Source organism: Mesoplodon densirostris, chromosome X, assembly GCF_025265405.1.
Source record: "Mesoplodon densirostris isolate mMesDen1 chromosome X, mMesDen1 primary haplotype, whole genome shotgun sequence".
Taxonomy (NCBI): Eukaryota; Metazoa; Chordata; class Mammalia; order Artiodactyla; family Ziphiidae; genus Mesoplodon; species Mesoplodon densirostris.
Window position 1 is genome coordinate 86,243,446 of NC_082681.1, and position 25,927 is coordinate 86,269,372.

Here is a 25,927-nt window from a genome sequence, read left to right on the forward strand (position 1 = left end):
TTTCCCTCCTCTCTCCCCTCATCTGCATCAACCCATCCACAACGTGCTCCCCACCCCCACGCTAGAACTGGCATCCAGGGCCTCCAGCTGGGCTGGATGAAGCGGGCCTGCTGGGGGAACCGTGGGTTCTCCGATTGGCTGCCGCGGGTAGCACGCCAGCTCAAGTACCGCCCCCCGGCGAGTAAACGCGCCTCTGCGGCACCTGCTATTGGCCGGCGGGCCTGTCAGCAGTTTAGGTTGTGCCTCACGCAGGCGCCGGCAGTCGCTCGGAGAATAAAAACGTAGTCTTCGGATTGGGGGGGTGGGGAGAGGAGAGGAAGCGAGCCAGCGAGGCAGGGATCGAAAGAGTGGCTGGCAGCCGGGAGCTCCGCGAGCAGAGAGAGCGTAGGAAAGCGAGCGAATTAGAAGGAGTAGGGGAGACCGAGACTGACCGGTAGCCAGCCAGGCAGGTGGACGGACGCACCCCCGGACAGACAGACTGAGCAGGCGCCGGAGAACCTCGCTCTGGTTCCCTCCGCCTTTCCCTTTGAAAGCCAGGATTTTGCCTTTTCCGTGGCGCCCGAGAGAGAATGCTGGACTCTGCCGACTTCAGCGCAAGCTAAGATTTCTCAGCTAGGGAAGAAAGATCAGCTCAGTTCTGAGAAGGGGGGAAGCAAGCACCCCTGTCCCCATTCCCCCTTCCCCCCCTCCCATATCAAACTCGGGCGCCAAACCCAGCCCTTCCCCAACCACCCTACTTCCTCCTCTCCTTTCTAGCATGGTGGCTGTATGGACAGTCTGACAGAACAGAGACTGACATCTCCCAATCTGCCGGCCCCCCATCTGGAACACTACAGTGTTCTGCATTGCACCATGACCCTGGATGTGCAAACTGTAGTCGTTTTTGCCGTGATTGTAGTCCTCCTGCTTGTAAATGTCATACTCATGTTTTTCCTGGGAACGCGCTGAATGGAGTCCAGCCACCTGAGCTGTTTGGAACTCTCGTTTTGATTTCATCCCGAGAACCTCCAAGAAAAAAAAAAAAAGAAAAAAAAAAGAAAAAAAAAGAAAAAAAAAGAGAGAGACAGAGACAGAGACAGGGAAAGAGAGGGAGAGAAAGAGCAAGCTTTCTTACTCAGGGGGGAAAGCGTTTTGAGCTTCAACATGGCCTCGCTGTGATATGTATGACGTTGGTATATTATCTCTCCCTAAATCTTTTGTTATGTCTTGTCTTTTAAGTATGCCTGTGAGTGTAGTTGCTTATTGCTTGAGTAAAACTGTTGATAAAGAAATGCTTTCTATTTATGTGTGCATGTGTGTGTGTGTGCATTCTCCACCTATGTGACGTTCATGAAGCAAGCTCTGTGTTTTTATACAATGGCTTTGCTGATTGTGGTGTCTTGTCAATTCGTTTTCTTTAAAACTACCTTTAAATTCCATCACAGAATTTCAGTCAAAATTTCTCTCTTGCCATCAGAAGCGCATTTGGGTTTGTTTGGGGCAAGGGGGGTTGTGGGAAGAGTGTGATGAATTTCTGGCATCTTAGGGAAAACAGTATTGCACTAGATGTTTAGAGGGAAAAATTGATGCAAGGAATGAATTTAGGGAAAATGATTCTTCAGTCTCTAATGAGAAGCGAGAATTTGGGAAGTGATGTGGGGTGCGTTGTGCTGGCAGTTGGTGACTGTGTTCTCTGAATCTTAATTTGCTGTACAGGGTTTACAATTTCCAATTTGGAAAGAAGCCACCTTTAAAACATTTTTAAAATCATTAAATGTCAATTTCTTTGGAATCATGGAATGGGGTATAAAAGCGTTCTCTGATCTTTATGAATTAGCAAGAGAAGACATTGACAGTAACTGTTTGGTTCTTTTTCCAAAAGATTGTACCTGTGAATTTGAGTTTGGGGATTTTCTCTGTATGTCCTCCAAAAAACAACAAAAGCCAGCTCTCTACCTACCTTGGGAATAATGTATTTAGATATGCCTCTTTGGGGTAATCTCATTTGCAAAGATGTTCTTGAACTACATTTTAAATAGAACTTGCTAGTGCTAATGAGAAAGTGGTTTTGTTTGCTTCCTTGTTTGTTCTTTAAAATCAGAAGTCTTTCTAATTAGAAGGTTTCCATGACAAAATGAAAGTATGTATCATGCTAAATTGAGAGTTTTGAGCACCCCCCCCAAAAAAAAGTCTGGATGGAATGGGATGAAAGCTCTAGAAAACATGAGCTAGAAGCAGCATTCCAATTTGACACTTATTTGCATGTCTGTATCTGGTGGTAGTGGTGGTGGTTGCTGTTAATATTGCTATTGTTATTATTTGTATATTTCTGTTTCCCCTAAGAAAGCTCTTGGCAAAGCCAGGAAAAAAATTGTCTCTGATGCCAGTGTGCATAATACCCCCCACCCCCCACCCACTGATGTAGGCAGGTCTTCTTCATTCTGTTTCTTACCTGACTTGAAAGAGTGCCAATTATGTCTCATGTAGCAATGAATCAGGGCACATACACATCCACACACATGTTCCCTCTACACCCATGTGGGCGGCTGTTCATGAGTGATGTGCAAATCTGCTGGCATTGTGCTCTCAAGTTCCATGTACTGTTGTTCAGACTCTTTGGAAATGATTTTGAAGGCTGTGAAGGGGGCTCTTGAAATTGTCCTGACCTCAGGACCCAAAGAGTATTATTTTATGGCTTTAGAAGAGGTTTTGAGCCTCAGGGTGTGCTGTCAATGGTTCTGTGTTGGTGAGCAACTGCTTTTTTAATTCAGTTGGTACCATGGTGTAAGCATGATCTGGGAAGTCTGCTGGCATTGACTCTTATTATTTACTCTTTAGTCCCTTTGTGGGAGCCCCTGGGTTGAACTAAGAACTTGTTTTTTGCAAAGAGAATCTAGTGAGTCCCTTTCCCCATGCCTCCCTGCATTTGCTCCAACAGTGTTGTCTAAAGTAAACTGATATTTTAGCTGGGCACTTTGTTTTGAGACAGTGTTGGAGAGTGAGGAAAGGCTGTAGGATGGGCAGCTGTAGACCTTGGTCCTCTCTGTTCAGTGACTGTTTGACATTGAGCAATTTTTTCCTCTTCAGTAAGTTTGGGATTCCCTATAACACTGGCATTTGGGGATGGTTGGACTATGTTCTTGCCTTCTGTGATTTTGGGTGTCCATAGGCAGTTGAAATCAGAGGCTGGTGAACTGGAAAGACAAGTGAAAAGGAAATGAAATGTTAATTAAAGGGTGATGGGAGTGCGGAGGGAGGAAATATCTGTTTGCTGGTATCTGGAGAAACTTAAGTTTTACCTCAGAGATTTTTTTACCTAGTTACGTGGGAAGAAAACTGGACTACAATAATAGAATGCTTTTTGATTTTTTTCCCCCAAGGGGGAAAGGGTTCTCCAAGGCTGGTCTTTGAGCCAGATTTATGACAAATTATGTGTCATGAAATGCCACAGCCTTCACCTCTGGGTGCCTGACAGACCCTTGGCAGAAAGCCTTTGGGAATGTATGTGTGTAGGGTGTGTGACAGTATGTACGTGGGTGTGTGTGCACACCCTACTCTGTGTGTGTATGTGTGTGGGGGGAGGGGTGCACACTCCTGAATGTGGATGGGGGTTGCTTGTGTTGGGAATGAGGAAAAACAGCAGTTTCACAGTTCTGAAAGGCCTCCTTGTGCTATGGCCCATAAAGATTTGACTGGTTGCTAGGATGGATGAGTGTCCCGCCTACCAGCTTTCCCCCTACCACACACAGCTTCAGAGTAAAGGGGTGGCTTGAAAGAGCCCTTTCATCAGTAATTTAGTTTGTGAAATGGGTAAATATTTTTCAAATTAACATATCTCTAGGCAAATAAGGGGATGTTGCTAGCCAGATGGCAGGCCACCCTAGAGCAGCTAAAAGGGAGTTTAGGAAGTAGAGAGCAGGGTGACTTTTTACTTGTGTGAATCCTAAAGGTTTGGCATTTCTACTTCAGACTTGTGAGGGTATGCAAAAAGAGAAAAGAGTGGGAGAAAATGAAAAATGCAGCTGAGAGGAGCGGAACCCTCTGCATTTTGACTTTTTTTTCCCTTTCCTGCCTCTTCATCTTCCCCCTTCTAAGACTTTCCCACCTCCCTTGATATAGCCTCCTCTCTCTCCCCCACCATCCCTACTGTAAGTGGGTTAGAAGGAAGAGGGCTTTTCCTCTCTGATGTGTCCCAACTATTCCTGACAAAGTTCCTTGTTCCCTTTCCTCCTCTCTGACTCCTTTGTAGAGGATAACTTTTTGCTACCAGCTCAGGAATTTTGGCTCCCAGCTCCCCACTAGGGGATTCAAGAAAATGTCCTCAACCAGTATCCTAGCAACTCCTGCATCACTCAGCTCCTGCTGAGCTCCAGAGCCCACACTTTAAATGTCCAGGCACGAACGCCTCTGGAGCAAGGGGGGAGCTGGCAAGCAGGACTTGAAGAGGTGCTTTTGGGGAGAGGGCAAATAGAGAGCAAGATCCTCATTGCCTGCAAATGCCTAGAAAACATATCCACAGAAGGCATACAGAGCTTAGCTGCATCCCAGCCATGGGACTGTTTATCGGAAGGCTCCTGGGTTCAAATCCCTCTATAGTCACCGCCTTCTCCTTAAGATTAAATGAGCCATTTCACAGCCTAGCTTTAGTGCAAGGAGGTCTGCAGGCCCTGAAAAATGTTTTTTGTCTACCATGCCTTTTGGCTGACACAGGGAGGCAGTGAAGGGATAGCGTGGTGGGAACAAACTGAGCAGTGCTTTACCCCCCATTGAGACAGCCTCTATCTGTCAGAACCTGTAACATCTGCCTCTGCACTGTGCCCCAGTTTTGTTTGTGGCTAGAGAACCCTGCCCAGCCCAGCTGCAGTGTGGAATTTGCTTTCTTTTTTGTTTTGTTTTATTTTTGTTGTTGTTGTTTCTATGTTGTTGGTCTCTGAATAGTTTCCAGCTGAGATGGCTGGGCAAATTGGAGAGGCCAGTTTGATTATTGGTTTGGTGAACAGGGCTTGGGCCCTGACTCAGATTTTCTCGTGTGTGTGTGTGTGTGTGTGTGTGTGTGTGTGTGTGTGTGTGTGTGTGTGTGTGTGTGTGTGTGTGTGTGTGTGTGTGTGTGTGATTAAGTTGCTAGGGACCTGAGGGATCCTGGTGAGCCTTTGGGTGAGGTGCTCTTCTGCCCTATGGTGAGGCCCAGACTGAGAGTGCTTGGCTGTGATCAGAGGAAACACTCTGGCAGTTGCAGGGATGCTGCCAAAGCATGTCCTCCTTCTTGCCTCTGTTTGCCATCTTGGCCTCTGCTCTCCTTGGCCTGTGGAGTACTTGCTCTGGACAGAGACATGATTGGGAATTGAGCCTGTTCTCCAAAAATAACTGCCTCCTCAGAAGACCTCCCACAGACCATCTGGCTTCAGTCCCAGTGGCTTTGCCCCAGGAAGTGGGATGGAGGTGGGGAATCTTAGACTCTTGAGCTCTTATTTCTAGCTCTGCAACTTGTTTAGGCCAACTGAGTCTCTGGCTTTCCTGGAATCCTTGATCAAAGCTTAGCTCTTCTCATGTCTACCCAGAGTATTTCCTGTCATTAGGTGGGTATAGATACTCAAGAGTATTCGGTATGGTGCTTTGCCCTGGCACCAAAGTACTGAGTGGAAAAACTAGAAGGGGGGAGGGCCTAGTGGAGAGAGAAGACTCAGGAAACAGTCCAGTAATGACAATACTAAAAATCCCTTGTCAGTGGATGGGCCTATAGGATTTACAGAGCAATTCCATATCTTTTCTAATTTTGAGCATCACATCAGCCTTGTGAAGTGGATAGGGATAATTGTTATTCCTGGTTTTAGAGATGAGAGAAGTAAAAGAGAGATTGGTGGGATGGGACAGTGAGTCTGCCTTTCAAATGGAGAGTGGGAGAGAGTCAGAGTTGATCATTCCCAGCTAGTGTGAAGCTGGATGGAGTCAGGTGGAAGGGGAAGAGTGTGAGTCACCCCTGAAGTCATACTAGCTTCCTCAGGTACTTGCTTTCATTTTTAGTGCTTTTTCATACCTTTCATTTATATAGCAATTTTGCACAGAATTCTTTATTCAATAAAATATTGCCTTTTAATCTTGAACATACATCAAAGAGTTCCCTTTAGTCTTATGAAAACTCACTATTTGGGATCTTCAAGGAGAAAGGCAGTGTGAATTGGTGAAGTCTAAAATACAGAATGTTTTGAAGGAACTACAGTTTTCATACAATTGTCCTTCCTTTTAAAGAACTCTAATTTTTCTATATATATATATTTTAAATGTGCTGCCCAGAATGGATCATGCTACTCCAGGTGCCACCTGATCAGGATCAAGTACAAAGGGACTTTGATCTGTCTGTGAAATATTTAATATTGCTACTGGTTCTCAATCCTCAGTGAACGTACAGATCAGCTGGAGAGTTTTTAAGTACCCATGCCAAGTCTCCACTCTGGGAGAGTCTGATTTAATTATCATGGGATTGGTCCCAGGCAGCCTTTTTTTTAAAATTAAATTTAAGTCTCCCAAGGTGATTCAAACATACAGCCAGGGTTAAGAGCCTTTTGGGCTGTAGGCACAAAGCCTTTGCTGTCTAGTCCAGTCCTCTGTGCTGTTGTGAAATTGGCCTTTTGAACCAAACTTCAGGCTTTTTTGAACCAAACTCATTGAATTTTGTTTGGTTGATCCATTACTCTAGCCTTTTATGGTTTTTAAAAATTTTGCTTCATTGTGCCAAAACTTAGCAGTTCCTTCTAGCATTGCATCAGTTAAGCTTATTTTTTTGGTTGGTCTATTCTAGCTTTTGGCATTTTAAATTTCTTTCCCCTTAATGCCATGAAACAGATTAGCAGTCTCTTCTAGCATTGCATCATTTGAAAACTGAATAAGTATCATCCAAGTTGTTGATTCAAAGAAATGTTTAATATAATGGGGTTAATGCTAGCTCCTCTGGCAACTCATCAGAGCTGCCTCTTGGAGTGGGAGCTGGTTAAGTTTTGTGTATATCTGGTCAGCCAGTGCAGAATCCACTGGGTGCTAACATCATCTATCCTGTCAACATGTCAATGAGGATAATGCGGCATGATGGATTTGTTGTATGCTTTGTGGACATCAAGATGTATGCTAGTTTCATAGCGATCATCTACCAAGGCAATGACCCTATCAAAAGAAGGAATATGAGTCACTTGGCATCTTACCCCTGGTAAATCCTGTTGCAGGCTCCAGGGTTCCCTAAGTTTTTTCAGTACCCCCAAACCATATGTTTCCTAATTGAGTCCAGAATTTGCCTGAGGGTCAGTGCCACAACTGTAGGTTTTGTGTACTACTTTCTTTTCCCCTCTTTGGAAAAGCGGGACATCATAGATTTAGCTTTAAAAGAATATATTTGGTTATATGTATAGCTGATTGACTTTTTTATAAAGCAGAAACTAACACATCATTGTAAAGCAATTATACTCCAATAAAGATGTTTAAAAAAAGAATATATTTGGTTTTCAAACAGTTTAGGAAACTCTTAGTGTGTGTTTCTCTTGGTTGGCTGAATTGTTTCCATTTACACAGTGGTTCTCAGTCTTGGTTGCACATTGGAATCACCTGGGGAGTTAACAAGACTAACAACAATTCCTAAAATCTCTGGGGGAGATCTGATTGAGTTAGTCATGGTGAGGCCCTGGCATCAATATTGTTTTAAAAGCTCCCTGAGGTGACAGGAATGTTCAGCCAGGGATGAGAATGACTGCTATGTTCAAAGGAAATGTCAGCTCAGCCTGAATCTGGCTTATCACACACGTGAATAGGCAGGCTTCACAGATGGTGAGATTTTATTCTAGGATTGTGGGGGCCTTGATGAATTCTAGGGGCTTGTGCCCACCTTAGAAAGGAGGACTCAACCCTGGAGAGTGAGTAGTCTGAGGACCTATTTGGATTTTAAATTATCAGCTGTGAGATGGTTTGAACCTTTCAGGAAAATAGTTAGTCCCTATGCATTTTCTATCATAGTGCAGAAGATTCTGTTCATTTGCTGGGTGACCTTGGTTAAATTACCTCTCCCCTCTGAAATTTGGTTTCCTCATCTGTAAAATAAGGTCAGTTGGATTAGATAGCTTCAAAGATTTCTTCCAACTTTAATGACCTGTGCTTACTTTGTGATTAATACTAATGATCAAAATGATTAAGCATATCATTCAAAACCAGTAGGTAATCCAAAGATCTCTTATAGCAGGTTTGGAATGCACAGGGTGATTTTAGGGGGTAATAGACTTGCCTTCCTAATTATATTTAGCTTAGGTTTCTTCTAGGACAACTGAACTGTAGGTTGTATTCATTGAGCACACACTGGTTGCCCACAAGGAGGGGAGTCCTACAGTGAAATGAGTGTCAGGGGGATGCTACTGTGGGATTTAGTATTTGTTGTTAAAGAGACATGTTGCATGGATAATTGAGAATTGCCTCTTATAGATAAAATACCAGCCTCATAGTTCTGGGAAAGCCTAGGAGGCAAGGGACAGGCTTCTCTGATACCCCAGAACCCCTTCCTGCAGAATTTTAAGTAGCCATTCATTTAATTAATACTACTACTACTGTTAATAAGAATTGAAATGAATAAAGTTTCCTAGTTATTTCATTGGCTTTTTCTTCAAATCTGGAAGTAGTTGAGGAAACTGATGCTCAGTGAGATTAAGTGACTTACTCAAGGTCACACATTCAGAAAGTGGTAATTCCTGGCCTAGAACCCAGGCCTCTTGACAGCAGATCTTTGCAGTTCTTCCAGTGTAGCCTGCATAGTGGACTCTGTGGTCAGAATGTGGTCATGACTCTGAGAATTGAAAAGCCACCACTGACATAGAGCAGAACTCAAGAGGAAACTTTGAAGAAAGGAACAAAGGGACAACCTGGTGGAAAAGGAGACATCAAGGGAGGGATTTGTCTGAGGCCAGTTCTTTCTTGTTCTTATCAGTCTTCTGTGCTAATTTCAGGCCCCTGACAAGAACTGGGCATTTGGTCTTTGAGCATCAAGGTTGAGAGTTAGTAGTAGTGAAGAGGGGAAATTATGCATGCATGACAGAGAGACAGCATATGGAAGGCAGTTCTTTAGTAGGAGAAAAAAATGGCCTTGGGCCCCCTAAGAGCAAGCTGTGGCTCTGTACCTACCTTGCTCCCAGAACTTGATCAAAACCCTTCCCCACTAGGCCTCTGTTTCCATGTCACTAAAATGAGGAGTAGATTTATTAGAAGAATCATGTTCCCAAATGAAATTTGAGCCAGAAGCTTCTCTATAAAACCTGAAAAAGCAGAACTTGTCCAGTTGAAATGGGCCTGGGACAGAAGTGGCGGACAGAGTCTAGAGTTCCAGACTTGCAAGTGCAGACCTTATTCATTAGGGGAATTAGAATTAGAAGAGTGGGGAAGGATCTGCCCAGCTCAGCCAGATTGCTTGGAAGATAGGACAACCTTGGATGTAGGAGGCGGGGTGGGGGGTTGTCTTTCATTCATGTGGCCAGGATTCACATAGAGAATCACATAGGGGCAGAGATTAGAGTACCTTGGAGATCTGCATGCCTCTCCCTTTCCTGTTTTACAAGTGAGAAAATTAAGGCCCTGAAGGGGAAAGGGACATACCAAGGTTGCAGTGATGGGTCTGGGTTCCTGAGTCATCAAATCAGGCCCTTGCCCCCTATAACCTACTACCTCTGCTATAGGGTTCTGGCTCTATGCTCTCTTGGCTGTATCAGAGACCTGAATGCTCTCTCAGGTTCGGTTGGAGAGAGAGAGCTGACAGAGAGGCTGAGGGAACAAGAGTATTATGTAACCTCCTAAAGGGGAACAGGCCTGTCAGAGCCCTTAGGGTGCCAGGCAGTCAGATGGGGGTGGAGGGAGCACAGAATCTCCTGCAGACTACATCAGTTCTTCTGAGGCAGGGAGCCCTGGATGCAACACCGTGTTGCTCAGCCATCCACCCTCGGGGTCCAGAGGAGGCTCGCACCGTGCGTCCATAGTCAGCTCTGGGAATAGTTCTGGCAGCTCTGATCTCTTTGTCTGCCTGCCTTCATTAGAGGAGAGAAAGGATGCACCTCCGTGCCCAGCTGGCTGCAGGAAGGATGTGCTAAGAGCCCACCCCCACCCCCTCAGAGTGTGGTGCCTAAAGGCAGCATCTACTTTTAGCTGTTCCTCCCACAGCCTCTCCTCTGCCCACTCTCTTCCTTCCTCCTCCCTCTGTGAACCCTGCTGGTTGGCAGGAGGGCTGGGCAGTGGGTGCTTTGGCACTGGGAAAGAGGCATGGTGGAGCCAGGCATCCCTAGAAGAGGCTTTGATAGAGCTGGCATGGTGGGAAGTCTCAGAACAGGCAAAATGATGAGACTCCTTCGTGTTTAGGGCCTAAAGGGAGTGGAGGGATTTATTAATTTCCTTTGGACCTTGCAACCACCTGAGGTGCTTGTTTTGAGAATCCAGATTGAACTGCATAGGAGGGCTCAGGAAGATTTATTGGATAAAACATGCATAGACACTTTCTCTACTTGGATTTAGAGAAAAGCAACTGGGTCTAGTGGATGCTCGCTTGATTCTTGACTCTGTCTCTCTCTCTCTCTCTGTCTCTCTCTCTCGAACATTGTCTTAAACTTTTCAGTGGGTTTTGCACATTGTCTCACTTGATCTTCTCTGTGGCCCTGTTAAGTAGGTAAAACTGGGATTACCTGCATTTTACAGATGAGAAAAATGAGGCTCAAGTATGTATCGTCATATATTGCCTGATCTGGGCTCAAGCTCTGGAAGTTACAGTGCCATTTAAAGTCATCCCAGACAGCTGTATCTTTTAGAAAAGGGTCGTTACAGCTGTCTTGAGTCCAATTCCCTCATTTTGGAGGCTAGGGAACTAGGCTCAGAATGAGAAAGGGCTCACCCAAGGAAACACACAGTATGTTTGAAGCAGTACTGGAGCTAGAGCATTGCCTTGCAAGGATGTGAGTTCCTGGACCCATGAGACTTGCAAGCTGCTCTTGTCTTTCAGGGATGGTAAGGGAAATCTATATGGTGTGATAGAAAGCAAAGGATCACTGAACTAGTTGTCTGTCGTTGTTTATCTCTGTGACCTTGGGCAAGTCACTTAGCCTCTCACTTAGCCTCGCTGAGTTGGTTTTCTTTTCTGTTAATTGAGGCTGATAATCCCTGATAACTTTCTGAGGCTGAAATCTCTGGGTGACTGCTGTAGTGGAGGGGCCTGACACTTGGTAGGCTCTCTGGAAAGGATTTGTTAGTGAAAGGCTTACACCTGAATAAAGAGGGGCTGCAAATATGAACTTAGTTGCTGGGTGACCTTGAACAAATCCCATTGTCTTTGTGTCTCATTTCTCTCTGTTACAACGTGGAGGCCTCTTTTACTTTCCTCCCTTGGAAGGATAGAATCCCTATGTCCCAGCCCATGTCTTGGGTCATTGGTGGGAAGCTGGGATTTTTTTTCTTTATAAGAAGCTTTCTTTTATTTACCCCCAGCTCCACCCAGCTTGCAACCTGGCCACACATGGTGCTATGAATACCAGACTAGCTTTCTCTCTCCCTATCTCCTGCAAAGATAAAAGAGGAATGTGGAAGAAAGCCAAAGTTAATTGTGTTTTTATTTAGTGCCTTCTCAAGTCCATCAAGCCAGAATCACCTAGGCACTTGGAAATTAAAAACCAATTCTTTGCTCCCAGGCCCTTAGCTAGAATTTGTGATGAGCATTACTGGATTTCATGATATGATTAATAGTTATGTTAGAAATCGCAGGCTGTGGGCAAATGACCTAATTAGAACAAATCTGCACTTTTCACCTTTATCTGTATCGTTTTGTTTGGAAAATTCTCATTGCCCCGGGGACAGGGCAAGAAGATAAAGGCTATTGTATAGTTTTTTGTTCCTGCCACATTTGTCTTTTCTCACAATTCTATGAGGTGAGCAAGGCCAGGATTCTTCCCATTTTATGGCTAAGTAAATTGAAACTATCAGTGTTTCCTCTTAAAAGCAGTGGTGTACTAGAAAGAGCATAGCATATATAGTTAGCTGTTATCAACCCACCCATACCAAATGGCCTTGGGCAAGGAGTTCATTCTAAAGATGCCTTCTGCACTTTGTTTCTCTCTATGTCTTGTTATAAAAGTTAATCAAGATAGCAGAGAAAAGTAGGCAGATGTCACTATATAACTCTGGCTAGGTTGGCACTGAACCACTAATAGGCAGCTCAGGTACATCTATTTGACCTATGATAAGTCCACCCACATATCATCCAGGGATGCATGAGAGGCCTTGCCAAATGCAGAAGAGTGGCCCTAGATCCTGTGGCCCTTCGTGCCCTGTTTGGAGGTTTTCTCTTTGTAGATTTATCTGGTTGTGCCTTGAGCCTAAAAGCTGGCTTAGTACCATCACTAGCTCCCACAGTCATCCCAAAGGATGAGGAAGGAATGCTTTGGGTAAACCCCATCTCATTTTGCCTGAGCTTTAGTGAAGACTGTATGCCTTTAGGACTTTATCCCTTTTACTCCAGGTGGCTCAGGACACTGGAAAATGAGTGTGGAATGACAAATGTAGGGAGGCAACCAGTAGCTTGTCCAGGGCTAGAGGGGGCCTAGCTAGAAAGAGACAGCTGTAGGTGCTAATCCATATGCACATATCTGTGCACTGTCTTTTTGTAGTGGTGGTAGTGGTGGTGGGAGGGACCAGTGTTAGTCCGTGGTGCTTAAACTGAGAAAGTCACTGGATGAGAATGAGGAAGAACCCATAATTCCACTCCCTTATAGTACTGCTTGGGACCCTGTTGTCTGGGGAGAGTCAAGGACTTGCCCAAAGTCTCATAGTTGGTCCTTGATCCTTGTATTGTCTCTCTGTTCAACTCTTGGCTGCTAGACCTCATATTTTTGAGACCTCTTGGATAAATGGAGTGGTGGCTAACCCTCTTGGGGAAAGCACCTATGAACACCATATTCAGAAAGTGACAGATGAAATTCAAACCCATGTCCTCTGACCTGCTCAGGAGCAGATTAATCCAAGTGTCTTAGAGGACACCTGTTAGAAACTAATTGTGCAGGAGGAAAATTAGTTCAGTCTTGCTGTCTATCTATGCCCTCTACCCACACCCACATGTACACACACACACACTATAGGTCACATGTGATACACACACTCAGACATATGTCGAGTATATTTGGGATACACACGGGACACACATGTGGGGTATGCTTTCACATTGACACACTTGGAGCACACTCATTCAGTTAACCATAGGGCACACTCACTTGCACACACTTGGCACAGTTAGGTTACATATATACAGACACATGTGAGGTATGCTTATGCAAATTTGTGTGTGGACACACATGGATACATATAAAACATAACTGTGTACTCACATGTAGGGCACACTGAGATACATACTCACATATACTTCTACCTCCAAGCACACACTCCTAAGGACTTACATGGACAAACAACTCTCCCACCTTGAGACACATTTGAACACACCTATGGGACACACTCACATGCCCCACACATCCCTATGGGACACTCTCTGTTGCAGAACACATTCTACCCCTAAGGCCAGCCAACTGTCTCAGTCTTCCAAGTGGGCAAAACAGGGCACTGGCCCCATCTGGTGGACCTCTATCACTTTGCTCTGCACCTTTATCCCTGAAATCAGGCTTCAGAGGGCAGTGAGCTCAGGAATAAAATGGATACTCAAGGTGGCATGTGTTATAGCAGCCTCCATCAGTCAAAAAAAAACTTAGAACTGAGCCCTGAGATGTTAACAGGCAGATGGAGAAGATAAATTGACACTGATCAATGCAGAAAGCTTGAGCCTGCTCCTCTATCCCCCAGTGTCGTTACAAACCATTAGGGAAAGATATGATGGTGAAGTAATATCCTAGAAAACCTAAAGTAACTGAATATTAAACTTTGTTTTTCTTGGGAATGAAGTAACAACTTGGACCAGAGTAAGTATATCTAAATTGTGGGTGGGAGGGTGTGAGGGGAAGTAGTAGGATGCCTAAAGGGGGTCAGAGGCTCAGCATCTCCTTGGCCAGTGGTGGTAGGAGAGAACAGCCACATGCTTAATGACCACAGCCCTGCCCCTAGACACACCAGCTTAGGCCATCTGGCCCCACTAACGAGGGCTATTTTTAGAGTTTCTCAAGCTAGAAACCAGGTCGGGGTGTCCTGGGGAGGCTTTTCTGGCCCTTAGCACCAAAGGCTGGAGCTGGAAGAGGGGGCCCTAGACTGGGTCTGGGTGAAGGGTGGGAAGCAGTGAGACAGGTGGCTGGAGTATGCCAGGTCTGCCCTGGAGCAGCAGCCTCAGAGCCCCAGTGGATTACTGTTGACTGTGACAGCCTCATATCTGTTTCTGAACATTGGACTTGAGATCAAGAAACACAAATTTCAGTTGCTATTCTGCCACTTAGAGTATGTCTCAGTCAGGTTCCCTTCCTCTGTCTCAGTCTTATTTGGTCTACAGGTAAAATTGTCAGTATTGTCTCTCAGACGCCGGCAAGGCTCAGACTTGAGAAAATGCTTTGCAGATGTATTCGTTCTTCACCAACAGATCTGTACTTACCCTATCCCTAAGCTGGTCTCGATGCGTGCCAGCTACTGAGCCTGACTTACAGAGTAGCAGTAGAAAAAAAAGCCAAAAAGGGGGCCAGGGAGAGACAACCTCATGATGTCAGGTTGGTCAGAGTCATTCTTGGATCACCCTTATACAGATGCTTTTCAGTGCCAGGTCAATCCTTTCCCAGAACACAGGTTTGCAACATTTAGGTGGTCATATAGCTTTGGCTCCTCAGGAACTCTATGTAGGGAAAGTGGGGAGCATCAGAAATAGGGTCTCCTTCCTAAACTAGAAAAGGCAAATCTCAGATGGCCTGTACCTGCCACCTGCCAGAGGAAGTAGCCTCGAGTGCCAGTACTGGCTCTGATAAAGTGTCCTATTCTAAGTTTTGTGCCCAGGGCCATTTCACTTGCTTTGTTGAAGGGGGTGAGTCGGGAACTAGACTACGTAGCACAAGTTCAGATTTCTCCTCATCCCATAAATTGTGGGCAAATTCCTTCTGAGTCTGTTTTCTGGTGTGTAAAATGGGCTTAACTGTTAAGTTTCACGATTGTGGGGTGCAAGAATTCATGGTGACAAAGTCTGTAAAAAGTGCCTTGTAAAATGTTGAACATGTTTTACTATTATTAAGAGTTCATCCAGGGTGTGATTACAGGTACTTTGGAGGTAATCTAGGAGCTTATCTTGTCTATTTCTCAACTCCTTACCCCTACCCTTTTTAAAGTAATATTGTCTCCATTTTTCAGATGGGGATACTGAGTCTCAGAGAAGGAGGGGCCAGCCTGAAGATACAGGATTAGGTAGTGGTGGATTCAGGTCTAGAAGCCATGCCTTCAGATTATATTCAGTGTTCTTTCTATGGCCCCAAGCTACCACCCAATGAATTCTAGTGCTAAAAGGAAGCTGCTGGTGGCAACTTAACATATGTTAAAAATTTAGCTTTGTCTCTGACACGTAGCAAGGAAGGGGGGCTCTCTGGGGCCCAGCCTTCCTCAGAAGTGTCCTGCTTGCCCACGAGAGGCACACTGACTGACCTGTCATCCCTTCCACAGCAGCTCATGTCCTACTTGTCTCTTGCATATTGGAAGCAGTGAAGCGTTGAAGAAGATGCTAAGCTGTTGTGAGAGGGAATTGTGCTGCCCATTTAATTCACTTCAGGAGGATCCCTGAAGGCACTTGATCTACCTTGGCCACCCCCACCTCCTCACAGCTTCCTGGGTACAGAAGCCCTGTATGACTGACCTGCCTAAGGGGTTGGGCCTAAAGGTATCTGAAGAAATAATGTTTAAGGGCCTTGATCTGTAGGGGTGTTTTGCCAACTCTTGGGAGATGATAGTGGAAATCCAAAAACCAAAGCTGGGAGGGTCCTTTGAGACCATCTGAGCTGACTCTCACCTGGCCTTGATGTGGACATTAAAACCCAGCTAGGCTGACTTTTTCTCCCTTAGTGTGCTCTTCCTTGTATACCACAGATTCGCAAGCTAGGCCATATTTCCTAGAGCCTTTCTAGCTTGTCTATTTTTGCTTTCTCAGCCCGGGAGAAGGGTGGGTAGGTACAATGAGACACAGTGGTGAGAGGAAGGAGATGGAAGAGTATGTGGAGCTCAGGCCTTGGGGAAGAAGGCCTTTTGTGTCTTTTATCATCTGTCCTGCTGCTAATACATTATTTTCCTATAACTCACAGATTGGCTGTGGGAGCCTAACCCAAACTGTTGCTATTTTCACTTGTGCTGCTAAAATCTGTATAATGACTACAGTATTGGCCTTTTTGGGGGATTGGACAAGCAATGTCAAGGGTGAGGAAACGAAGAAAAAAGGAGAGAGCCACCTTCTGTTCTTCAAATTTCAGAAACCAAAGAGGTGAATAGGGAATGGTTAGTCGCCAAAGCCCTGCCAAGAAGCAGCCACACAGTTTCTTCAGCTCTCTTGACCCTAGATACCTCATTTAAAAATGACTTTATTTTTGAAAAGGAAATACATTCACATGGTTCAAAAGGCACAAGAGGGTACACAGTGAAAAGTCTCACTCTAGCCCTGCCCTCCAGCCACTTGGCTTCTTCTGCAGAGGCCATCAGTGAGTCCTTCCAGAGAAATGTTCTATGGATATATAAACATATACGAATATATTCTTTTTTCTCTTTTTTATGGTAATATACACACTGTTCTATACCTTGAAGGTTCTGTGATCCTGTAGGAGCATGAGGATATGCTGTGGAGAACAGAGGTTAAGAGCCCTAGTTCTAGAGCAAAACTACTTGGGTTTTGCTTCTGGCCCTGTGTGACCTTCAGCAATCACTTCATCTTTCTGAACTATGGTTTTCTCATTTTTAAAATGGGGATCAAACAAGTTAGTATATGTAAAAACTTAGATTCATCTCTGACACACACTAAGCACTCAGTAAATGATAGCCATTTTTTATTATTAGAAAAATATTGGACTGTGAGTCAGAAGATTTGGGTTCTCTTTTGGCCTCTGCTCCTGCGTTACCTGAGGGACTTCCTTTGTCCAATCCTGTTTCTTCATCTTTAAAACGAGGTCTCATCCCTACTTTTCTTACCTCTCAGAGTTGCTGGGAGGATCTAGTGAGCTCATGAATGTGAATTGAATATGAAAGCAACCTAGAACTATAATGTGTTTAGCACATTGTAGGGGTGCTGCTTACTGTTTTCTGGAAGCTGCTTTAGGTGGCTTGAACCCAGTGGCCTGAACCGTATGGAGAGAGCAGTATTCTTCCTTCTGGCAGTGGAACCCAAAGGCCATTCCTGTACTAGAGTTCTATTCTGGGTAGAGGTAGCCCATGGCAAAAATTTGAAATAGTAAAGTTTTGTCTTCTGACCTTTCTTATCCCACCCCCTCCCTCTTCTGCCTTCCTTGTATCCATGTCTCCTTCAACTCCCCTCTGTCTCTTGACAAAACGTGCTTTTAGAAGCAAGGCAGCAGCATCTGTCGGAGACAACCCCAACTTTCCATTTGAGATAACCTAGTCCAACTAGCTCAGGGAGGAGTTATATCTGCTTAAGTTCAATACTGCAAGTCAGCAATCAAGCCAAGCCTGGAGCCCATTCTTCCCATCCCACTTTTTCCACTAGCATTTTCATTTTAGTATAAATTTGAAATTCAGATTCCTTAGCAAAGACATTTGGTGATAAACGAGATACTGGAAGTGTCTCCACCTAGCCTTCATACTGAGGTGTTCTTACCCCTTCATTTCCAGGGAGGGTCAGATTTGTTTGGGGCCCTGAGAGGAGAGGGTGAGGCAGGTGCTGGATGTAGTATTCAAGGGGTGACATCTGTAGAGCAGAGGGAGGAAAGAGCACCAGAAAATGTCTAAAACTGATTTCCAAAATGAAGCTCATGGAGAAAATATTAGAAGTTCTTTATGTATTAAATAGTTAATCTCATCATTTAATTTCTATTTTTTGTGGAGATTTTTTTATAAAGCACATACTACATTAGTAGCATTTAGATACTGGGGTAGGTGTTTATTTTTTTTCCAATTGACAATTTTTAATCAAAACAATTGACAACTGTCCTTCTAAAAGACTGTAGGCTTGGTTTCTAATCTTGGCTCTGCTGCTGAGTAACTTGACACATTAGGTAACTTCCTCTTACTAGAGCCTCAGTTTTCTTATCTGTAAAATGTTGGACTGAACTAGGTGTGCTAGCTCTTGGGAGTCTCCAATCCTGGCCTTTTCTGAGTATAATAATCTACTCTTTCAGGCTTTTGAGCCCGAGACAGAGTCAAGAAGAGTTGGTTCAAGCCCTAGCATCTTACTGGATGCTTTATCCCTCAGTCAGCTTCCCTGGGTCCCTTCCCTTCTTCACCCCCACCTCCACCTAGCCCAGATAAGCAGAGGATCTCTTATATAAGCCTACCTGACCTACTTGAATTTATTTTGTTATAAGCACAATCACTTTTCCTGCAGACACAGACCGGATGCCATCCTTCCTGGGCCCTGAAGGTGGGTCTCACTGTGCTTCTCATGTGTCCTCTTTGGCAGCCTAGGTTTAGATGTTGCATCCCTCTTTCCGTAGTCTTTAAGGACACAGTCTGAAGGGGAGCCAGCTCAGCTAATTTGAGTCCCCTGTGACCTGATCTAGTGTATGCTCACTGACCACTCCTGCTCATCCACCATTTGTCATGTCTGCTGGGAACCCAGGACTGTGCTAGACTTTGTCAGGAGAAACATGACCCACCCCTGAACAGGAAATGCTCCTGATAATGACCAGAAACACTGCTAAATGACTTGGCCAATGTCTTTTCTCTTTCAGGGAGCAAAGGAGAAGAGGGAAATCAATAAGCTACTGGAAACCATCTTTCACTTTCTGATGAACTGTTTAAATGCAGATTTCTCTTTTGGGCCATAAGGACTCCCCAGGAGACAATTACATTCTCCTTGGAATGCCTGCCAAGGCTAGAGCCTTTGCAAGCCTGTGTCCTGGGTGGGCATGTTCAGTAGACTTCAAGGTGGTTTAAGTTGATTGAAATATATTTATTTTTCCTCTCTCTTCTCCAGACATAGGAGCATGTCACAGTGCACCTTACTAAATGCTGTTCCTGTTCTCACAACCTTAGACCAGATGGCCACATTTAATACAGCATTAGAACTATTAGTTCCAACCTATCTCCTCCTCTGCTCCTCCCCCCACCTACAGTCCTCCTTCCCCTACAAGATTTTAACACGACATCTGTCAAATGGATAAAAAATTACTTTCCCTTCTTCTCTCTGCCTTGCCCACCCACCCTCTGGCTGTGGTGTTGATGAGTATAGAACTATACATGTGGGAGGCCTGGAGGACAGATTCTTCATGTAGTTCTAGCCCCCTCCTCCTACCCTTCTGTAAACCTAGAGGAGCCCCACCCCCACCCCTTGGAGGAACACCAAGGCTGGCCTTCAAGTCACAGTCCAGAAAAATTTAAGGCTCCCAGGGCTGGTCCCCGTCGAACCACATAAAGAAATTCAAGAACCCAGGTTCAGGGCCCAAGATGGGTCTAGGTCACCTCAGGCATTTGGGGCTTTTTGAGCCCTCTGCCTAACCCCTAGGCTTGCCCTGGCCATCTTTCAAGGTATGAAGGCAACAAGAGACCCAAATGGGTGGCTGGAACTTAGTACCCACAACAAGTCTAAGAAGGGCGCCCAGAGCAGGAATATTTTGGAGATAAGGCCCAGTCTAGCTCAAGGCAGAGACAGACTGGGGTCAGAATAACCTCCAGCTTGGGATGAACTGCTTCTGACTCAACTCATGGGGAGAGCATTGCTGAGTCAATTTTTTTTTGCTAATAATTTGTCTCTTAAAATATTGGGAGCTGATGGGTAGATTGAACACAGCTCTAAGAAATTGTTTCTAGATTGCAGTGTAGAGAGATGCTGCAAGTTTTTTCCATTAGGGCCATTGGGGGCCTCAGTGTTGAAGGTCAGGATGGGGTGGGAGTAGGTGTGCAGGTGCAGATAGTCTCTTGAAGCAGACTGGGAAAATCCTCCTAGACAAACTATTATAATTCCTTAGCCTGCCTGGAAGCTGACACAAGAAGGAGAAGCCAGGAGACAGAGTTTCAGAGATTCTGGTTTCTTCTGAATGGTCCAGTGCAGTAACAGGAAATTATTGTACTTCAAACTCTGGCTCTAGAAAGTTTAAAAGACTCTTGGTCTCAGTATGATATATGAGTTAGAATCACTTGGGCTGCTTGTTAAAAATGCTGGGGTGATTCTGAGCAGAGGGTCTGGGGACCACAAATCAAGAAACTGGTGTAATGAATCAGAGGCACCTGAATAGTGCCAAAAAAATCCAAAACAGCTTGACAGTAACTTTTATTCCCAAGATGCCTTGAAGGTGCAAGCTGATGCTTATCAGGTTGGGAACTATTCTGGTATGGGAGACTTCTCCAGCCAACAGTATCATGGTTGGTGGTCTGGAAACATTTCTTCTCTCTGATCTGTGCAATACTTGGCCCAGTTGGCTACATTTTCTCTAAAGGACTTATTCCTTCAACAAGACCAAACTCTTAACATCATGAACTTTGGGGCAGCAGCTAGGTCTTACCTCAGAAACTCCTGGGCCCATTAGGTTGAGCTAGTGGCTGAAGTTTCATACCAGAAAAGTCCATTGCTAAGGTCTACACCAAACAAGCAACTTCCCTTACCTCATATGTTTGATCACCGTTATAGCTGAGATCACTTTGTAACTCCTTTTGGAAGAGGTTTAGAAAGAGGTGTTATCCTTTGTTATTAGTCTGTGATGAATGAGAAAATGTCCTGGATGGCTTCATATCTTAAGATGCTTGCCTGGGTTTCCCAAGCTTTTAGGGGCTGACAGGTGTGAGTTGGCTTGTGACATATTGGCCTCTGGATGAGGTGGTCTGTCTTGCTCTTGCTGAGCAACCTGCATCTACGATCACCTTTCAAATCAAGCCAGACTAGCTGGGGTTCGTGTCTCCCAGGTGTGGCTGAAGCCAACCTTCATTTATTAAAATGAAAAATGGATGGTACAATGAGATATTGAAGAAAGCCAATGCCTAATGACTCACACATCACATGGCCAACTAGGAAAAAATGATCATATCATGAAAAGTGACAGTATTTGCATACTTCCTTTCAGTACATTTAGAGCCATCATCACCTAAATGCATAATTATTCTGCTCAGAAATGAAATTATTTAGTTATGGGTGATAGCAATACGCTGATTAAAGCTGAAACTAGCTAAGTGTGAACTATTAAGTCATAGGGGAAAAAAAAGCAATCCTTATGATTTTTTTTTAAATTTATGTTGTTTTTTCTTACCTGACATCTCTTCTTCTTTCCCTGATGACCACTGAGCATCTGCGAAGATCTTCAGCCAAAACCAGCCCACCGCAGAAGCTGCCTGGTCATAAATCCTACCAGCAATGGATTGGCCTATAGGCCACCTGGTACATGTTATGCAAACAATTTCTTTGGCCCCATAGAATATTCTGCAACCTGAACAGAAATGCTCACTCTGTTGCTGTGTTCTTCCTCTGAGCTTGCCTGGTTTTAGGGCTCTGGTCATAGAACTTTAGAGGCTAAAAACAATGTTGTTCATTATAGATTAAGCAGATGTTTTAGATTTACTGTTCACAAGTGTACACTCTGGAGAATAACACCCTGGTTGATAACTTGAATAACTCCACATTGTCTAATATATTCTTCTTATCCTAGGTAGAAATTAGTGAAAGAGTCAAGGGAGAGAAAATACAGGCTGGAGTCATCAGAGACAGGATTAAGGAGCAGGTGGGCCAAGATCCTATGGCAAGGAAGAGGCAGCATAGCTCCAGTGTCCCTACACTTAACCATGGCCAGGGGAATGGTTGAATCAGAGGCACAGAGGTAGGAGTTATCTGCCTGCAAGAGACTCAGTTTGACTAGAGTGGAAGGTCCCTGCCAAGTTCAAGACAAGGATTGGATCCATAGATGGGGCTAGATTAAGGAGAACTTTGAGAGATTGACAGTAGAGAGTTATTGAACCTTCTTGAGCATGGATAGTGGCACCAGGAAAGAAGTTTTGAGTACAATTATTGAGTAGCTTGAGGAGGAAAGAGACCTGTGAGTAGCAGGAAGGCCAGTTGGGAGGCAACTTGAGGTGATAAGGGCCAGAGCTAGGATAAGGCATTGAAAAAGAAGATAAAGGGTTATATCTGAGAGAGATACATGTAGAAGAAAGAAACAGCACACCCAGAAAAGTTATCAGAAATGGGAAAAATGAGGAAGGAGGGGAATGAGGCCTTATGAGTTTTACATATGTTTTATTGGAGGCAGTAGCAGACCCCCAGGGAAATGTGGAACAGGTAGTGGGAAATATGGAACTGGAGGTACTAAGAGCCGATGTCATGAGAAAGATGACTTATCTGAGGAGCTACATGGAGAGAACAAAGAGTAAATGCCCCCATTGACTTTTGAATAGGGCAGTCAAGGGCTAAAATGGGAAACCCATTCCTCAGTTTTCCCAGCCAGTCTGACTGGCCTGTGCTTTAATGTGTCACTAACAACGTCTGAGTGAGTTACATTCAAGAAAGGACTAGTCAGTGCCAAGTTCTCATTTTCCTGTGTAGAGAGCAAAGAAAGCATACTGTCAAGCACAAAGATGGGTGAAAAGAAATAAACTGCAATAATGAAATTCCTGTCCTCTGCAAAGCTCAAGTGTGACCCTCAATAGAAAGCCAGGGCTGGAAAGGACTTGAGAAGTCATCTGTTTGATTCAAGTCTGTAACTTGATGGATAAAGAAACTGAGACAGGTAAATGGACCTATCCAAGATGATTCAATGAGTTACTGGCTGAACTTCCTCCAGTAGCCAGTCTTTTGGTACCTCCCCGCTGTTGTTGGAATAGTCTGGTTTACATCTTTCCAGAAGTGGGTGAGATTGTTGTCCTTGAACACTTTGGGCAAGATAACTAGAGTCTGTTTACAAGGCCATATGAAAAGGACATCTAGTTTATTCAGGAGAGAGAATAAAATCCCAGCCTATTTTATATGTGCTTAAAGGGAACAAAGGAAGGAATCTTGCTCTTGTCCATGCCTAGCTGTTGAGGGAGGGGACCTTCTGAGAGGATGGGGGCAGGTACCAACTGAGAAAACCTTACAGAAAGGCAAAACTCCTTCATACCCCTCCTTGTCCCCTTGTGAAGCTTCTCAAAAGGCAGGCCTGGCTCAGCTACTTTCATGGCAACTGGGACATATGCTATTCTGAACAACACTTTTTTTAACCTTTCCCTCTTCTGCTTCTTGCCATTAAAATTCTAGTATTTCTGGCAGCCACCCAGGCTAATTAAACAACTATTTTGGGGGTGGTATTGCTCATCTAGAGGGCAAGAATGTGAAGGGGAAGTCAAGTGGTACAGCTCTGGAAAACTGGTGAGGGATTTATTTCTGTGTTGGCAAGGCCCGGCATTGGGAATGCTCCTTACATGACCCAAAATACCCATTCTCAGACATACCAACCACTGAGGAATGCCTCCTAGACAGGCAGGAAGCCCGACCTGTGGGGGTGGCATGGGGATCCTTGGAAGAATGAGGCATCAGGAGAGACACGGCTAAAGCCTAGGCTAGAAAGATTCTCTAGGGCAGTGGTTCACCAAGTGTGATCCCTGAACCAGCATCGTAGGCATCCCCTGGGAACTTGTCTGAAATGCAAGTTCTCAAGCCCCATTTCAGACCTACTGAATAAGAGACTCATGGGGCCTAGCAATCTGTGTTTTAACAAGCTTTCTAAAGGATTGAGAACTACTGCTTTAGATCATTCACAGGGTGGGCTGGTCTCGCTGGAGAGAGAAACCAGCTGGGAGACCTCTCTCCCTGCTATCTTGGCAGGTAGCGTTGGGGATTGGCAAAAGCAAAGCTATACAATAAGCTCAACTAGAGATTCAAATCTGCTCTACCACCTACTAACTGGGTAACTGTGGGCTACTTGGTAATATCACAGGTTATCTTCAGTAAAAATGGAGATGTTAATGCTTACCTTGGAGAGCCATAGAGACTAAGATCACAAAAGAAAGTCTCTTACCCAATGCCTGGCATATGTTTTCAACAAGTGTAAGTTTCTCTTCCTCCCTCCTTCCCTTTCTTTCTCCCTGTTTTACTTTCTTCCTCCCTTCTTCCTTGCTTTCTTTCCTTCATCCTGAAATGGCCCACTGGACACTCCAAGTTAGCTGTAGGCACATTCCTCACTGTTGATCAGAGACCAGCCTGAGAGATCAAACTCCCAATGCCTACAGGGTATAGTGATCATATTTCCAGGTTAAAAGTCAGGGCACATGGGTCTGATAACAGATGTGTCTATTTGTAGGACAATGGGATAGAACATTTGAAATTAGAATTCCGGGGAAATATAGATAAAAAGGAATTGGATATCATTCCTTCTTATTTTATTTATTTATTTATTTATTTTTTGCGGTATGCAGGCCTCTCACTGATGTGGCCTCTCCCATTGTGGAGCACAGGCTCCAGACGCGCAGGCTCAGCGGCCATGGCTCACTGGCCTAGCCACTCCGCAGCATGTGGGATCTTCCTGGACCAGGGCACGAACCCGTGTCCCCTGCATCGGCAGGCGGACTCTCAACCACTGTGCCACCAGGGAAGCCCAATATCATTCCTTCTTTAAGAATTATATCAATATTATGACTCTTCCCCCCTTTATCTTCTTATACATGTCCAAAAGTATCTTTGGTTTGGGGATGCAGAACACTGTCCCACTCACTGGTAAGTCTGAGCAAGAACCAACCTATATTTAGTCCTGTACTTGAAATGCCCTGAGGATTGGGAATTATTTTAGAAGTCACATCAGCACTGTCCCAAGGCCAAGAGCTATTTGGGTACCTTGCTGGAGTAACCCAGTACCACCTCCTGGCTTTATTTTGGGCTTGCAAGATGAAGAAGTTGGGATAGTTGGGAAATTAGGGATTTGGGGGGGGGGAATAAACCAGTTATAAACAAGAAATAAAGAACTTAAGCTTTGATATAGCCACTCCCAAATGGACTTTTCTTGGCTTTCTTCCTCTTATAGGTAGCTCTGTACTATTTGTTAATTTGATCAGCTCCTGCTACTCGAAACTCTTGTCCTTGATTTTTATGAGATTGCACCCCTTGGTATCCTAACTATGTGCTGACAGCTCCATTTTGGTTTGTTTCTCTGGCTCCTCTTCTCTTCCTTGCCTCCCATTATTGTTTTCCTACGTTTCTGGCCTTCTTTCTTAGTACTTTCTTCCAGGGCAAACTTCCTTGGTTTCTACAATTTCTTCTGGGCCATTGACTCCCAATCCTGTATAACTATCTCCCCTGATCTCTCTTGAACTTCAAATCTACCTGCATGTCCTGCTGGCCCCCAACATTCAGCATATCAAAGAGAAAACTTGTCATCTCTTCTCCCCCTCCAAAACCAACATTTCCTCATAACTTACCCTCATGCCTTAATGATCACACTTAGGATTGAACTCCCTCTACCAAATCAATTTTGACCTCCTCCTTTTCCTCAAAGGAGATCTAAATACCTTCAAACAGGTCTCCAGTCCACCTTTCTAGCTGCCCTTCAATCCTACTCTTCCCAGCCCTTTCCAAACTCCACTACCTATTTACCATCAAATTTCCCATAGCCTTCACCTTTGAGACTTTACTCTGCCTCACATGCCTTTCTTGTTCCCTACTCTGTAACAATCCTATCCATTTTTTTAAGACCTATTTCAGTGCCCCACAAAACTGTTTTAGAGTCCAATAGCCACACATGAAGAAACTGAAACCAAGGGTTGTATAGCTTGAAAGTCTCATCCATGGCTTTTGTGATATTGTACTCCTTACATGCTGACAGTTCCATTTTGGTTTATTTATGTGGCTCCTCTTGTACTCCTCACCTCCCATTGTCACTGTTACTTTCTA

The 25,927-nt window shown here is 44.6% G+C and overlaps 2 protein-coding genes across 8 annotated transcripts in view; both read left to right on the top strand.

Moving 5' to 3' along the window:
• The first annotated feature begins 311 nt into the window (after window positions 1-311).
• Window positions 312-977, top strand: LOC132482202 (uncharacterized). The gene has a single exon (XM_060087329.1). It carries the CDS (start codon window positions 769-771, stop codon window positions 946-948), a length of 180 nt encoding a protein of 59 aa, XP_059943312.1. The 5' UTR covers window positions 312-768; the 3' UTR covers window positions 949-977.
• A 16-nt stretch (window positions 978-993) lies between these two features.
• The window catches only part of ARHGEF9 (Cdc42 guanine nucleotide exchange factor 9), a 207,306-nt gene continuing 182,372 nt past the window's right edge, over window positions 994-25,927 (top strand). For 2 of the 7 annotated variants that reach the window (XM_060087326.1, XM_060087325.1), the window contains exon 1: window positions 1,069-1,172. In XM_060087326.1, the coding sequence (XP_059943309.1) occupies window positions 1,164-1,172 (9 nt within the window). In that variant the 5' untranslated portion in view covers window positions 1,069-1,163. Of the gene's footprint in view, window positions 1,173-25,927 lie in introns of all 7 variants that reach the window. The other 5 variants (XM_060087328.1, XM_060087320.1, XM_060087321.1 and 2 more) reach the window with 5 other exon arrangements.

Bases quoted from the DNA above. Each gene is read 5' to 3' on its own strand.
- LOC132482202 (XM_060087329.1), top strand. From the start codon at position 769: ATGGACAGTCTGACAGAACAGAGACTGACATCTCCCAATCTGCCGGCC.